A 16,434-nucleotide genomic window follows, 5' to 3' on the forward strand; every position below is an offset into this window, starting at 1 on the left:
ATTTTATCTAATGTGCAGAAACTAACACGGCCAAGAAAAATGAAAAAAAAAAAAAGTAGGGAAATATGTTCCAAACAAAAGAGCAAGATAAATTTCCCAAAACCAATCTTAATGAAACAGCAGTAAGTTAATTTACCCAAATGAATTCAAAGTAGCAGTCATAAAGATGCTCACTGAGGTTACAAAAGCAATACAGGAACAAAGTGAGAATTTCAACAAAGATATAGAAAACATTAAAAAGTACTCAACAGAAATCAAAGAGATAAAGAATACAATAACTAAAATGAAAATTTTAGAAGAATGGTTCAACAACAGAGTAGGTCAAGTGGAAGAAAGGATTAATGCACTCGAAGACAGGGAATTGGAAATCATCCAGTTAGAGAAGCAAGAAGAAAAAAGAAGGAAAGAGTAAATATGGCTTAAGAAATGTATGGGACACAATCAAACAGACCCATGTTCATATTATAAGAATCCTAGAAGGACAAGAAAGAAAGAAAGGGAAAGAAAGCTTGTTCAAAAAAATAATGGCTGAAAACCTCTCTAATCTGGAGAAATAAACAGACATTCAGATCCAGGAAGACCCAAAACCAAAATAAGATGAATCAAAGGAGACTCCTAAATAGCCATTTTTCTAAAGATGATATACAAACGTCCAACAGGATATAAAAGGGTGCTTGACACCAGGCATGACGGAAATACTAATCAAAAGCACAATGAGATATCACCTCACACCTGTTGCGATCAAAAAGACAAGAGATAACAAATGCTGGAGATGGTGTGGCGAACAGGAAAACCATGTAGTCTGTTTGAAATGTAAACTCGCACAGCCACTATGGAAAACAGTATAAAGTTTCTTCAAGAAACTAAAATTAGAACTGTAGTATGATCTAGTATACCCACTTTAGGGGTACATACCAGAGGAAACAAAATCCCTTTTCAAAGAGATATATGTACTCTCTTTTTCACTGCAGCATTATTCATAATAGCCAAATAAGGAAACAACTTAAGTGTTCATCTACAGATGAATGGATAAAGAACACACACACACACACACACGCACACACACACGCACAACACACACACACACACACACACACACACACACACACACAGTGAGGAATATTATTCAGCCTTAAAAAGGAGTGAAATTGTGCCTTTGTAACAACATAAATGGATCATTATGCTAAGTGAAATGAAGCCAAAGAGAGAAAAAAAAACCTACATAGTATCACTTACATGTGGAATTTAAAAACAAAACATAGTTGAACTCACAGAAATACATTTCAGAATACTGGTTGCCAGTTGTTACTGGTTTAGAATATTGGTTGCCAGGAGTTAGGGGATGAAGAAAATAGCAAGAGGTTAGTAAAAATGTACAAACTTTCATACACACTGCAAATAAGGTCTAAGGACCTGATACATAACATGGTGATTGTAGTTTCCAATACTGTATTGCATAACTGAAATTTTCTGAGAGTCAAACTTAACTGTTCTTACCAAAAAAAAAAAAAAAAAAAAGGGTAAATATGTGAGTTGATGGATGTGTTAATTAACTTCCCAGTGGGATTCCTGTTGCCATGTATACATATATGAAATCATCACCTTGTACACTTTCAATATTGCAATGTATTTTGTTTCTTTGAGGTAAACATTTAGAATCCCAAAAAAATTCTTTTGGATTCTATCTGGGTGCTTTTAAACATAGGGAACACCACCATGAATCCGTGTTCCAAGTGAAAACTCAAGTCTCTTCTTTTATCGGCATCTATGTATCTACACTACACTTTTTTAAATATTAGACGGTATGAGGATAATAATAGGCAGGAAACTTCCATACGCATAGAAGTAAAGGGGTTTCTGATCAGGAAATGCCTACTAACAGTACCATTTTTCCTTCATGCATGTTGGCAACTCTCAAACTCTAGTCTCTTTTTTATTCATTAATTTCTGTTAGGCACTTAAATGGTACAGAGAAAACACCAAAAGAGAGGGCAGAAGACCTATCCTCTGTCTTGCCTCTACAACTTTTTGCAAGGCCTTGGACACACCTGCGTGAACCTGTTTGTTCTCCTACAACATGGTGGGGAAGGGCAGAATAGTTCTTGCTTTCTAGGGATTTCTGCATTAAATACAAGGAAATACAGTTACCTCAAATTTTGTGCCAAAGAAAGATCCATATAAATGGAGTAATTAAATGTCTTTAATGCAAAATATCTTCTGATGAAGATATTCTTATTTATTTATTTATTCACTCATTCATTCATTCATTGAGCATGTGTGTGAGTTGGGGAGGGGCACAGGGAGAGTGAGAGAATCACAAGCAGGCTCCATGCTCAATGTGGAACCCGATGCAGAGCTTGATCCCATGATCCTGGTTTCACGACCTGAGGCTGAAATCAAGAGTCGGACACTCAACCAACTGAGCCACCCAGGCACTCCAAGATATTCTTTCCTTTTTTTTTTAAAGTATTTATTTATTTTGGGGAGAGAACAAGTGAGGGAGAGGCAGAGAGAGGGGGACAGAGGATCCAAAGCAGGCTCTGAGCTGATAGGCTGACAGTAGTGAGTCCAATGTAGGGCTCAAGCCCACGAACCCTGAGATCATGACGTGATCAGATGCTCAATTAAAGTCTGAGCAACCCAGGTGCGCCGAAGATATTAATATATTGTCAGTAGCAGGCTTTTTAAAATAACAATTAGTTACTTTAAAATAAGTTTTTTTTATTTTAAGTAGAACCATTATAGCTCTCCCAACATTTATTAATTTGAATGGTTCTATGTACATACTGAGTGGTTCATACACAACTAAAAGATTATTTAAGTGTAAATGTTATTAAATTTAAAGCTAAATTATCTCTATCCTGTTTTGTCAAATAACCAATATTTTAAGTTTCCTCTTTTATTAAAAGGTACTGAGGGGTTCCTGGGTGGCTCAGTTGGTTAAGCGTCAGACTCTGTTTCAGCTCAGGTCATGATCTCAGGGTTTCCTGAGTATGAGCCCCACATCGGACTCTGTGCTGACACTGCAGAGCCTGCTTGGGATTCTCTCTGTCCTTCTCTCTCTCTGCCTTTCCCCTGTTCACACTGTCTCTCAAAATAAATAAATCAACTTAAATTTTTTTTAAAAAAAGTTACTGAAATCTAAAACTTTATGATCTACAGGATGGTGGGAGTGGCTTTTGGAGATAAAATCTTCTATTTCTCCAAGTAGCCCCCAACTCACCTATTGTTCTGGAGGGAGCAATTGGGTAAGTAAACCAGGGAGGCACTTTTCTTGGACAATTATGATGTGAAAGTATATACTGTCAAAAGAAAACCTTGGGTTGAAGAATGGAATTTACATTTCTAAGGAGCTGAGTTAGCGTGGTCCATTTCCTAGCCCATGACTGTCAACCTTACACCATTTCTTTCATGATGGGCGCAAAATCTAGTGACGTTCTTCCTTAGCTTAAAGATGAAGGTGTTACTTATGTTCATATATCAGACCACATGAGTTGCTACACTGTCCTATGTGGTTATTGGAGAGACTTACTTATGTCATTATGCTTTATGATTTTGATGTTAATATTATGAAAAGTCGGTTATCAGAATTCTGTCCCCATGAACAAATGTCTCTAACATCATCTAGTAAGTGACAGAGCTTAGAAAATAATCAACTTTCATCAAATCATTTACTAAGGTGATTCTGTCTGGAAGGTCATGGAATAAGTTTCAGGTAAGTGTCTGGTTATAGTTTTACCCCAAGTATCTTTACAATCTATTTGGACACCCTTGTCTTTAGCACCTCATATTTTTAAGGTAGGATAGCGTTTGATAGCTCTTAAAATAATAGGGGAGGTAATTATTATGGCTAGCATTCAGAGTTACCTAATCTTGGAACATACCTTTGTGCTACTCAAATCGTTTGAAATGTGTTTCTCAGAGCATATAGCTAACTACATTTAGTTTCCTTCTTTGTTTGCTATTTTGATCTGTAAAATGGGTTCATCGCACTGGTCAGAAGATTGCTTTTAGCAAAATGATCACATTTCCCCAACGCTACTGTCACTATTAAGTCTATACTACCCACCAGTAAATTTCTTCCTTGGTCATTAAGAGTAGAAATAACTGTTCACACCAAATAGTTCCATAATTTTAAAAGATGAAATCGTCATTTTGGCAAATAAATACTATTTTTGTATTACACAGTACAGAAATTTCTATCTTCGATTTTTCAAAACAAACTTTTCCTTTCATATTTTCTCTACTAAAGTCATGTAGCCTTCCAAAAGATAGAGACACAAAATCCATTTATCTGAAGGTCTTCATAACTCGAAATTCCTCACTTAGATTTCAATAGCAGTCAGTGATATAGTCAAGGTTTTCGCTATTTTATATGTCCTCAAATAATAAATAGTAAGGATAGATTGTCAGTATACCTGACAAACCCTGGTCGGCTCTATTTCCTATTTTAAAGTCAGGAGAACTTGATTTTCATAAGTGTATTTTAACTATCCGCTATGTATTTTTTAAAAGGTGTGTTCATCTTATGGTACATATCCTTCATAAGTTTTGGAAATTTAATATCCAAGTATTATGCCACTTGCCTCTATTTGAAGATAACAAATTATCCGTATTTAGTTTTTTCAACAATAAGGACTTATTGCAAATAGCATTAAATGAATCTATTTGCTCTGTTCAAAAAGTCATTGACAGCAACTCATTTATTACAGTGCCTAAGAGAGGTGTTAATAAAGAGTTGTTGAACCAACAAATGAATGAATAAATAAGTGACATGTGACCACACACTTCAAGCCACGTATTAACAGTTACAGTATATTTGTCGACTCAAGGCATTTGCATCAAGCGATTTACAATCCAGCTTACCAGAAAAACTCCAGGGCATTAAATATTAATATGAATCTGATGATCGATGTCTGAAAGTACACATTCAATAAAGAACAGGCTGGCCAGTACATACCATTATCAAAATATCTGACTGTTGAATTTCTGGATACACTGGGATCGAAATTTGCCATTAAAGGTGCTATGTACTGTGTGGCTGTTAGCATTCGATGTACGACTTCTCCAGTGTATATGAAACCTGTAGTTGGAAAAAAAAATAGGAAATAAGTTAAGGAAAATCCCATATAAAATTTTAATTAAAGTACCTCCAACTCCGTTGCAAAATAAATACTCCGTTATTTATTTTGAAAATAAAATATCAAAGTAGCTAAAAAAAGGAATATAATGAATGTCTTAACGTCTGATAAACAACAGTCTGGATTAAGGAACAAAGTCTCATATGATTTTGTAGTACCTTGCAGGCTGGTAAATCAGAAATCTAGAATATGTACAGTTTTAATTGTGGGAAAGTGTGGACTGTGGGAGAGATCATCAGGCTAAAAAGGTAATACAGTATGGTGTGTAATTCAAATATTCAATCTGCCATTATTAATCCCTTGTTATTTTAACACTAGCTGAACATGCAAGTCCTTTTTACAAATGAATGCATTTTCATGATGTTTAATTGCATTTTCACAAAGTTTAATTGCATTTCTTCAACTATAATCTCAGTTCAGGACCTTTTAGAAACCACACATGGATATCTTCAACACTAAAATGCAGAAAACATTCTAAACCTTTTTGTCAAAATTGAAAGAATGTTAAACACCCATAGAAAAACTTGTACATTGCTCAGTTATTATAATACTAGCACTCTATCAAGAAGAAAAGCATTATATGTTACAGATAAAAGGGTAAAGCACTGATAATGCACAAATGACTCTCTTTAGAAAGTTATCAATGGCAGCCTATTCTAGTGGTTGGATAATGAGAGAGAATTAACTACAAAGAACTTCATATTGAATTAACTTTCAATAGCTCTTATGTTATAACTCTGCCCACTTCCAATTATTCACATTGGCTTTATTTACTTTGTGTATTATCCATGACAAATTGTTAATCCAATACTGGCTTCTTGCCTCCAAGGTCTTTTGCTTCCTGAGAGGACGGTCAGCTCAGTGAATGATAACTAATTTCAATATTAAGCTAAGAAATGCACAATTAAGAACATATATGTAAAAAGGCACACACACACACACACACACACACACACACACACACACAAAGTAAAACCCAAAGCAAATTATTTGTGATAATGCAATTGTAATGTTTAGGCGGTCACAAGTTAACTAGCTACCTGAGACTACTATAGATCATTTTCTATTTTCATAAGAATTAATGAAATAAAACAAGCAAGAGTTTAAAAAAACACACAAAATTGTGTATATTTAAACCTCTAAAAAAGTGTTAAAGTTTTTGTTACTTCACTTCATGGTCTAAATAAAGCTTTCATTGGCATATTGTGGTCATTATTGTTTCAAATTCTCAGTTATGGTTTCTAGATAAGTTATTGGAAATTTAAATCTGCAGTTATTTACTTGGAAATTAATTTCTTTTAGCAATGTCTTATTCCTTTGACTTCCTTTTCGTTTTTCATTAAGAGCATAATTACATTTTAGCTATTCACTTTAAAAAATGTATTTCTAACTATTAAAATCTTACCATGTATTTTAATCATTGATTACTTCTTGTTTTCAAATGCCAAGTAATATGCTTCAAAATAAATTTCATTTGTCTTCAGCAGAACTTTGTACAATTGCAATTTCACATATCTCAAGTTTACTAAATGATATTAAGATACAGTGACACATGGGGCGCCTGGGTGGCGCAGTCGGTTAAGCGGCCGACTTCAACCAGGTCACGATCTCGCGGTCCGTGAGTTCGAGCCCCGCGTCAGGCTCTGCTCCGATGGCTCAGAGCCTGGAGCCTGTTTCCGATTCTGTGTCTCCCTCTCTCTCTCTGCCCCTCCCCCGTTCATGCTCTGTCTCTCTCTGTCCCAAAAATAAATAAATAAACGTTGAAAAAAAATAAAAAAAAAAAAAGATACAGTGACACAGTCATCACTTTAATTTTATTTCCCTGTAAAATTTGAGTCATCATCAATGTTCAAAGTGAGTATCACATTATGAAAATTATAAAGATGAAGAGTAACTATTTTTCAGGATCTATGATGTATTTGTTTATATTTTCACCATTTAGGTAGATACAAAAATCCTATATAAGTATGATCTTTCTTTTTTTTTTTTAATGTTTATTTATTTATTTTGAGAAGAGACAAACCACAAGCTGGGAAGGGGCAGAGTGACAGGGAGAGAGAGAATCCCAAGCAGGCTCCATGCTGTCAGCACAGAGACCAATGCAGAGCTTGATCTCACAAACTGTACAAACTGTCAGATTATGAGGTCATGTCCTGAGCTGAAATCAAGAGTTGGATGCTTAACTGACTGAGCCAACCAGGCACCCCTGCAGGTATGATCTTTCAAGGAAAGGATTAAATTATACTCTAAGAATGCTCTGTAAGGGACAGTGGCTCTGAATAGTTATTTCTCTTTTCTACATTCTCCATGTGCTAATGGAAGAAACTTTGTGTGATTTAAAGAATAAAGAGGGCAGTAATCAAGGCAATATGATAATTGTGACTCAATACTAAATTAATTTTCAAAAACAAGTGTAAGAAAAGCAGGAGCAAGTTCCCAGGAAAACAGAGTTGCAAAATGCAGGACCATAAATGATTTCAGATGTCTAATTCTTACTATTAATGCTTAAAAGATACATATATGTATATTTTTATCTCTGGATGTTTCCACATAGATTTGTCAAAAAAAAAATCATTCCCCATTCTCCATAACCCAGTTTTCAAATCAGACAAATCCTTAACGGCCCCTTGCCTTCACCAGGAAAAAGTTTTCTAGAACTACAATTTCCCAAATTGCAAAAGCGAAGTCTCATCTTGTTCCCACAGAAATAAGTAAAAATATGGAAGAATCTGTTAATGTATAAAAACTATCATTATGATTCTTGTTCTTCTATCTCTGTAACATTAAAATAAGTTATTTTTGCTCTGACTATACTACAGTGCTGAAAATACAATTAACATGAAACAGCTACTGTAACTGCGAACACATCCACCACTGCTCTTAATCTATTTCCACCATTACCACTGCCACCACCAAGAGTAATGTGTAAAAGAAGTCAAGGGTGCAAAAAACCCCACTTACTCCGCAGCGTAAGTTTTATTTTGCGAATTCTGAGAATACATGCTTGTTTCCCTTAACCCTGTTGCAAGGCGGTTCCTAGTTCTTGGTGACCATGGAGTGAAATGGTTAATTGTAGTGATGGGTTCTACTGACTTTTCAATACATTTCTAAATTTTGAAAATGTCCTTTCAGCAGTGGCTAGTACCTGAGGGAGGGAAAAACCGTACAGGCCTACTGATAGTAGGGAAATCTGATTAGGTGTTGAATGAGAACCAGTTATGCAAATTAGAGAGTGCTTTCATGGAAGAAAACTTCTCCAAAGCTTCAAAGGCACTTAGAGCTGCCAACATCCCATTTAAACATTTACCTCTTTTCTTTAGCTTTTTGAGGCATGCTCTATTGTAGAGAAAATATATACAGTAAAACCTTGGATTGTAAGTAACCTGTTCTGTGAGTGTTCCACAAGACGAACAAACATTTCTAATAAATTGTAACTTGATAAACGAGTGATGTCTTGCAATACAAGGTAACATGATGCCAAACGTCACAAACGTGATGCCAAATGATCACAACTAAGCTAATGGTTCTTCTCTCTCTCTCTCTCTCTCTCTCTCTCTCTGCAGGATTGTGGGTGATCATTCCCCATGCTCTGATGCTCAGTCTCAGGTCTCGGTGTCTGGTAGAAATCAGTGATTTTTCAGAATGTTGGAAGGTGTCCAAAACTGGCACTTGTGTGGTTTTTTTTTGTCACTTCAAAGCTCCTATGGACAGTCCTTTGCTTTTCATAAAAGAGGAAGCTTAGGAATGCTTTGCTTCATTCTAGGTCAGGCTGCCTGCAGATATAGACCCTTTCCTCTGCTACCTTATTTCCCGTTACATTAAATATAGTATATGACAAGTTTATTAATACTGTACTGTAGTCAACATCCATGTGAGCATATACAATGGCCCCCATGAAGAAAAAGATTCCATTGAGCCAATAGATAGCAGTGATTCCATGAGCGATAGTGGAAGTCGTCTTCTACAATGACTGTCTTCTCTCTTGTGTCCCTCACACAAGCCATTAAGGTTTTAAGTGCAGGTCAATTTTGCTTATTTTTCTTTATATTTTGTACTTTATTTATTATTTTGTATTTATTACAGTATTGTAATAATTTTTTTATGAATATTTTTGGGTTGTGAAACAAATCACCTGAGTTTCCATTATTTCTTATAGGGAAATTCGCTTTGATATACCAAGTGCGTGGGATGACCAGCACGTTTCTGGAATGAATTATGCTCCCAAACCAAGGTTTTACTGTATTTCATTTTTCTGGTTGTTTACATTATGGAGTAATTTAAGCAAAATATTTGTATTATTTCTTTCAAAACAGTTGGTAGCCATATGAAGGGCTAATCATAAAATGTCTCCTTAGATCACTACATGCTTCTTATTTAAAAGGAGTTTGAGGGAGAAACAACCTGTTTTCTTGGTGGAAATTCTAACACCTATACTTTGGAGCACAGTTGTAGTCACCTCGGATCCGTTTCAGCCTCTGTTCTTTTAATTGACAAATTTTATGGATAGATTTACATTGGATTCCTCTATTGCAATCCACCAAATGAGCCTTAAGTCGGTAGGTGGATGATAGGATTACAGAATTTACTTAATGGTACATGCAAATTACATCCTAGTGGTGTGACTGTTACTTGACATCTTAGTGGCTCAGTTCGCTAATCTGTTAAACGGGGGAGTAATCATTGGGCTGTTGTGGTTGAATGAGTTGATGTGTAAAAAACACAGTCAGTGTTTAAAATAAAAATGTGCAGACAACAAGCAATCCATTAAATTCCTTCTAATTTTTACCTCTTGAAGTCTTTTGTGTCTAATATATACTAGTTGATTGGACTTACACTGGGATGTTTATATGATTTCAAAATTGTGCTTCAGACCCAAATGGTATGATATGTGTTTCTCTGCACTCTTCTAGTTTGGGTCAAGGTATACTGTGGACTCTAACTACAGGGCAACAGATAATTAAAAGCCTGAATGTCCAAAGTTCTACATTCGAGATATCTTGTCTTACATTCTGATGGAGTAAGCACCTTGTAAAAACGTTAACATCTTATTGGTTGCAAACGGTTATTTCATTTAATTGGAAGTGTCATAGTAATAAAGGCTATGTGAAACATTCTATGAAACTTTAATGTGTAAAGGTCTACATAAAGTATTTTATTTCTTCATCTTTCAGTTGGTATTTTTGACCCCAGAGGAAAGGTTGGAGCTAATGTGTGTGCCTGTAGGGCATTGAGCACTGATAGTTTAATGCTGCCTTTAGAGTACAAAGGCACTATTGTCACCTTTATGATGTACGAACTTGTCTACATGCTAATCAAAGAGATCGGAAATTCATGGTCTTTGTTCCATGAGGATTTAGAGAACAGATTCCCCATTAGGACTCCTCACTAGCTTTGCATGTGATCTGGTCCCTTTCTATTCACGAAAGCCTGAGTTATTTCACTGGGCAGTGTTTGTGGTTAATTGTTCTGTCAGTCACTCGATATTTGTCATCGACAAGCTTGCTTGAAGGGAAAAGTGAAGTCTGGGCATAATTCAACGTACATTGTTCAAAAATGCCATTTGATGAATCACAATGCATTCTCACTATGCTGTAAACTACACCCCTTTCAGACAAATACTTGTTTGTAGTTAAGTCAGTCTTTTAAACAAAACCATATGAGGCAGCAACTGCTAATTCGAAAATTAAGTTGTGGTAAGTTATCTGGTAATGGAACTGTCTGCCAGCTGCAACCGTACAATGATAGGTTTCATGTAACGGGCTTCCTCTGGACAAAATTGTTGCGAGTAGACCTCACAGTTCACTGTGAGGATACTGGTTTGTACATGCAACCTAGATGTTTAAGCAAAAAGAAAAAGAAAAAAAAAATATTTCTGAGTTTCATGTGAGCTTGCCAACTAGTGGCTCCTTGGAAGAAACCTACAATATTGTCACTCACCAAATATTTTCCCTTTACACTTCCAACCAGCTGTTAAGGTAAAATATATCAAGTGCATTTTCTGTAAATAAAAAATATATATGTTAAAATATATCACATCTCCTAGACTCCTTTATTCCACTGGCCAGAGGCACCATGGGGGATTACAAATCATAGCAAAGCCATTCCTTGGGGGAAAAAAGGCAACAAGTGACAACTTGGTTATTGGCTACGAATTACGTTCATGAAATTACCGATATAAAAATGTATGTTGACTACATAAAGTGCTTCTCTCCAACTCTAGAAGGAAAGAGCAGGAGCCAGAATTGTGTAGATGTGGAGAGAAAGAGAGACAGAAGTCTGTAACGCTTTCATTTTCATTTTGAACCAGTGACAAAATTGTAGCCTGTAGTTCTTGCCTTCTCCATCTTGTTTCTCAAATAAATCCATGTGACTTATTCTTAACTCATGTTAATTGCCAGTGGCCCCTGTCAACAGCACCCTTCTTCCCTCTGCTCCAAATGTTTCTCATGATGTAGGATTTGCAGAGATAGGTCCATTCACACTGCAGATAATGAATGGCACCCCCCCTGGAGTTGTGTGGTGCATGGCTTCTCATGGAAGCACTGATTGCTCGTTTGCTTCAGAAACAAGTTCGTCTCCTCTATTCAGATTGATCCAGGTAACATTTCAAAAGTCTTATTCCTACATGGGGAGGAATGGGAGGGTTGCATTGAATTATTTATGCCTCCCCCTGCCCCTACCCCGACTGGGGATTCAGAGATGCTGCGTCAAATGCTGGATTCACATGTAGCAGAGTTTTAGCTGGGAGTTAGACCCCAGTACCTGAGGTCTGTTTACTTTGGGGTTGGTTATGCTGCTCTATGTTTGCAAAGCCTCTATCTTGATTCCCACCTAATCTCTTGGACCCTGCTCCCTATGGGTAGTCTTTCTAGAAAACAACTACTTGGCTTCTTGACCTGTGAATATCAGTTGCCCCTAGAATTTCTGCCCATTTATTGGGACTAAGTAACCCCTTTGGGAAACTACCTAGGACAGCTCAAAGTTACCAGCTGGCCTTCCATCCAGGCTCTGTCTTGCTCTAGAGAGGGAGCACATGCCCTGCTGTGGCTTTTATTTTATCCCCAGGGTTCCCCCTTACCCTGAAGAACAATAAAAACTATCCCATCCTTTTCAAAGGACTTAACATCCATTTTTTAGATGACCAGAAAGAGCCCTGGAAGCAAGATGGCCAAATGTAAAGGGAGGCCATATTCAGATAGGGAACTTTTTTCCTGTCTCATCAGACCTTCTTGTATTTATTGAATAATCTGTAGTACTGCATATCTTACTTTCAAAGTCAGGTAACTTTGAAGTGAAAATATTAGGTAGCAGGAGAATAACTCCTTTGAATTCTTGCCCTGAATAGTGGTCTATGCAAGCCTATAGTTTACAAAACAAATTTTAGTCCACATTTTTGAAGTTATAACTATGCTTTCCCACATCCATTCTTCCCCAAATGATTTTGTTTCGCTTCATTGTTTAGACATTCATAGGAGATACAGAGATTTCATCCCTAAGTTTTACCACAATCCTTCCGAGTCGGGTCATGAAAGGTCTTGAATGTACTGACCATGTTTTCATTGTCCTTCCCTTTTTTAGTGCAAGAGAAATACCGTTCATCTAGACCAGATAGAAGCTATAAAAGGGAGTAGAAAAGCTTTGCTTTCTCAAAAACCGCCATCTGCCATGCACAACTAGTTCCAAATCAAGGGTTTGCTCTTTCCTTTTTTTTTTTTAGTGTAAGTAAAGTATCCCAATTTTTGCCTCAGATGGTCTTGGTTTTAATGCCTTAGCATTTAACTTCTAGATCATGTCATATATACAGTGTCATATATGCAATGTTTAGATAGACAGTATGTAAATAGTTTGGGTGTATATGTGTGCATATATGTGTGTGTATATACATATGTATATACATATATATATGCATATATAATACACACGCAATGTGTGTGTGCGTGTGTGTGTGTGTGTGTGTGTGTGTGTGCATTTCTCACCATGAGGAGTTCAAGTGGACTGCACAGGCCTAGGTTTGAATTCATCTTGTACAAGAGGTATGATGTCCTGTCTTCACTCTCATTGAGTTGCAATTTCCTCTGTAAAATTAGGTTAAAATTAACCCCTTCTAAACAGCACTGCTGTGTGCATTGGTCAGGAAGAAATGCTACAGAAATGTAGCTGCAGTCCTACCATTCAACATACATTTGGAACATCTGTATTGCCCTGTGACCTCCTTTTACAATCAGGGTTCTGGGGAGACTCGCTCTGCAGCTACACTGATTCCTCTCCTTGTCCGCTCTTGATCTCTGCAGCCCTATGGTCAGATTCCAACTGTGATACTTCTGACCTCCTTGAGACATGAGCCCTTTCACAGTCACAGAATTGTGACCACAACTACATTTTCTCTGAAGTTTTAGTAGTCTTGTCCCTTGAGAAGATGAATTATCAGTGAGAGGGACAAAACAGCTTGTTAACAAAAGAGCACTGACCCAATTGTACATTCATATGACAATTTGCACTTGGTAGTTTCAATATGCCCTACAATTTGAACACTCAAAACATTAGATGCCAAAAGAAAAACTCAGTGTATTTGAGAAAAGAAAGGAAAATATGTATTTGGCTTTGTTTATAATGTATACAGGCGTGTGTATGGTGTGTGTATATACACGTATACAAATACACACATACACAAACATGTTATATATTTACTTTTTATATATTTTATAATTATATATTATATTTTCTTATATTTAATTATGGTATATATTCATATTATGTTAATAATATGTTAACATATTCACATTATGTTATACATATAATGTTAATGAGAACTAAGTGGAACTCATCACTACAGTTAAGCATTTTACTTCTTGGTTGCTAAGAACTCATGTGAAATATTGATAAGAAGTGGCTTTCAACATGGTTAAGGAAAACAAGCAAGTATTGTCTGAATTAGAAAAAGGAAACTCATGTTGTAGAGCAGTGGAGTTTTTGTATCCTTGGGCTATTCTTATATTACTCTCTTTTGAGGAACAGCAAATCTTAGAGTATATGGATTTGTAAATCAATACAAAATGCATATTGAATATCTTAAATCTGAAGCATCATAAAATCCTTACTCCCAGTTAACAATCCAGTTAGTTTACTTCCTCTGAAAGCATTTTAGACATATTTTTACTCGTTTATCTGACCCAGATGCACCCAACCCATCAATATCTTGGCTAATACCACCTAGATTGAGCTTTTCAAAGAGGCATTTATTTTCAAAAATAGGTTGTATTCTTCTATGAAATTTATCAGCTCCAATTTAGGAAAGACTGTAGTCACTGAGAGCACTGAGAGATTGAAAGCAGCCCTAAGACTTTCTATCATCCATGCCTTATGTTTCTTTCACAACTCTTACCTTCACACCAAATGAATAAACAAACAAACAAACAAACACACAAACAAACAAATTAAGTTTATTCAGTCATCTCCTCCTAGTGTTGACTCAGGGAAGAGTTTGTTAGAATATATATTCTTCCAGGGGCACCTGGGTGGCTCAGTCAGTTGAGTGGCCGACTTTGGCTCAGGTCATGATCTCACTGCTCGCGAGTTCAAGCCCTTCATAGGGCTCTGTGCTGAAAGCTCAGAGGGAGTCTGGAGCCTGCTTCAGACTCTGTCTCTGTCTCTTTGCCCCTCCCCTGCTCGTGCTCTGTCTGTCTCTCTCCCTTTCTCTCTCTATCTCTCTCTCCAATATAAAATAAAAACATAAAAAAAGAATATCTATTCTTCCAGCACGGCTACCTTACAGAATTCGTTATATGGTTGCATTCGTTATATGGTCCCTGAGGCCGAAAAGAGTAGGATGTGGTTAGTACCACCATTTATCTCACAAATTAGATCTTAATTCAAATGTAGGACATTCTACTTTCTATAATCCTATTTGAAAAAAAATTTGACCAAATACTAAAAAAGCATTTTCCTTGACCTTGAGTCTTTGCAAGCAATATTTAGATTTAAAAATTCCTGAGTACATATTCAAACATTCATACACATTCATATATGGATATTTTGTGGCATTTGACTAATTGCTACTTGCATATATATATATATATATATATATATATATGAGTATGTATATTAATGGCTTTAAAAATAAATGTTAAATGATAAAATTCATAACATATGCAGAGAATATATGCTTATGCATATATGAATAAGTAATAAACACACATGTATCAGTTTATCTACCATCCAGACTAAAAGATATAGAATAAAACATAAATATGACTTTTAAAATTTACTGCTAACCACTTTCATACATTTTTTAATTTATCATTTCCTTCCTTTATGATTTTACACTTTTTACTTTAAAAAAATTATTTATTTATTTTTTTTGAGAGAGAGAGAGAGAGAGAGAGAGGAAGAAGGAGAGGGGTAGTGGGAGAGGGAGAGAGAGAATCCTAAGCAGGTTCCGTGCCCAGCACAGAGCCCAACTTGAGGCTGCTTCGGATTCTGTGTCTTTGGATTCTGTGTCTCTTCTCTCTCTGCTCCTCCTCTACGTGGGCTCTGTCTCTCTCTTTCTCAAAAATAAACATTAAAAAATAAAAGAATGTGTGACTATCCTTAGTCTTTCACTCTGTCATACTTCTGAATTAGTTTATCAAGACACACACACACACACACACACACACACACACACATACACATAAAATAAGTGTGTTGGATTTTGACTGAAATTGCACTGAAATTTGAAGTAAGTTTAGCAGGAATTCACTCCTTTTGATTTTGGGTCTTCCAACCCATAAACATAGTATATAATTTTATTTAGCATTCTAGATATCTTAAGCTGTTTTTAATTAATTTGCTCAAAAATGTCTTGTACATCATTTTTAGATTTATTCCAATTTACTTATTAGTCTTTTTTGAAGATATTATTATTATTGAAAACTTTAGTTTCAATTATATTTTCTAACAGGTTGTGGTAGCATTCAGAAAACTGCCTTTGTATATTGATTTTAGATTCAGAAATCTTACTCAGCTCCAGAACTAATTCTAATAATCTGTACATTTTGGGGGGCTTTAATTTATTGATGATCACTTCATTAGAAAATAATGAGAATATTTTTTCTTTCTAATCATTATACCTTTTATTTCTTTTTCACTAGCTACATTTTGTATATTGGTTTAATGCAGACAACAATTAGGCTTATTGAAAATAGATATCTAAATGGTAAGTGGAAATCTATAGAACATGAAAGAAATATAATTCAGGATCTAACTAAAACAACTATCACAAAGATATTTTACAAGCCTGAAAAAATATTTTGTA

At 35.8% G+C, this 16,434-nt stretch overlaps 1 protein-coding gene across 2 annotated transcripts in view; it reads right to left on the reverse strand.

Moving 5' to 3' along the window:
- PLXDC2 (plexin domain containing 2) overlaps positions 1 to 16,434 on the reverse strand; it is a 457,733-nt gene that overhangs the window by 129,957 nt on the left and 311,342 nt on the right. For both annotated transcript variants that reach the window (XM_040451269.1, XM_040451268.1), the window contains exon 5: positions 4,961 to 5,083. In XM_040451269.1, the coding sequence (XP_040307203.1) occupies positions 4,961 to 5,083 (123 nt within the window). The remainder of the gene's footprint in view (positions 1 to 4,960; positions 5,084 to 16,434) is intronic.

This window comes from Herpailurus yagouaroundi, unplaced genomic scaffold (genome assembly GCF_014898765.1).
Source record: "Herpailurus yagouaroundi ecotype Mexico unplaced genomic scaffold, PumYag 203, whole genome shotgun sequence".
Classification (NCBI taxonomy): domain Eukaryota; kingdom Metazoa; phylum Chordata; class Mammalia; order Carnivora; family Felidae; genus Herpailurus; species Herpailurus yagouaroundi.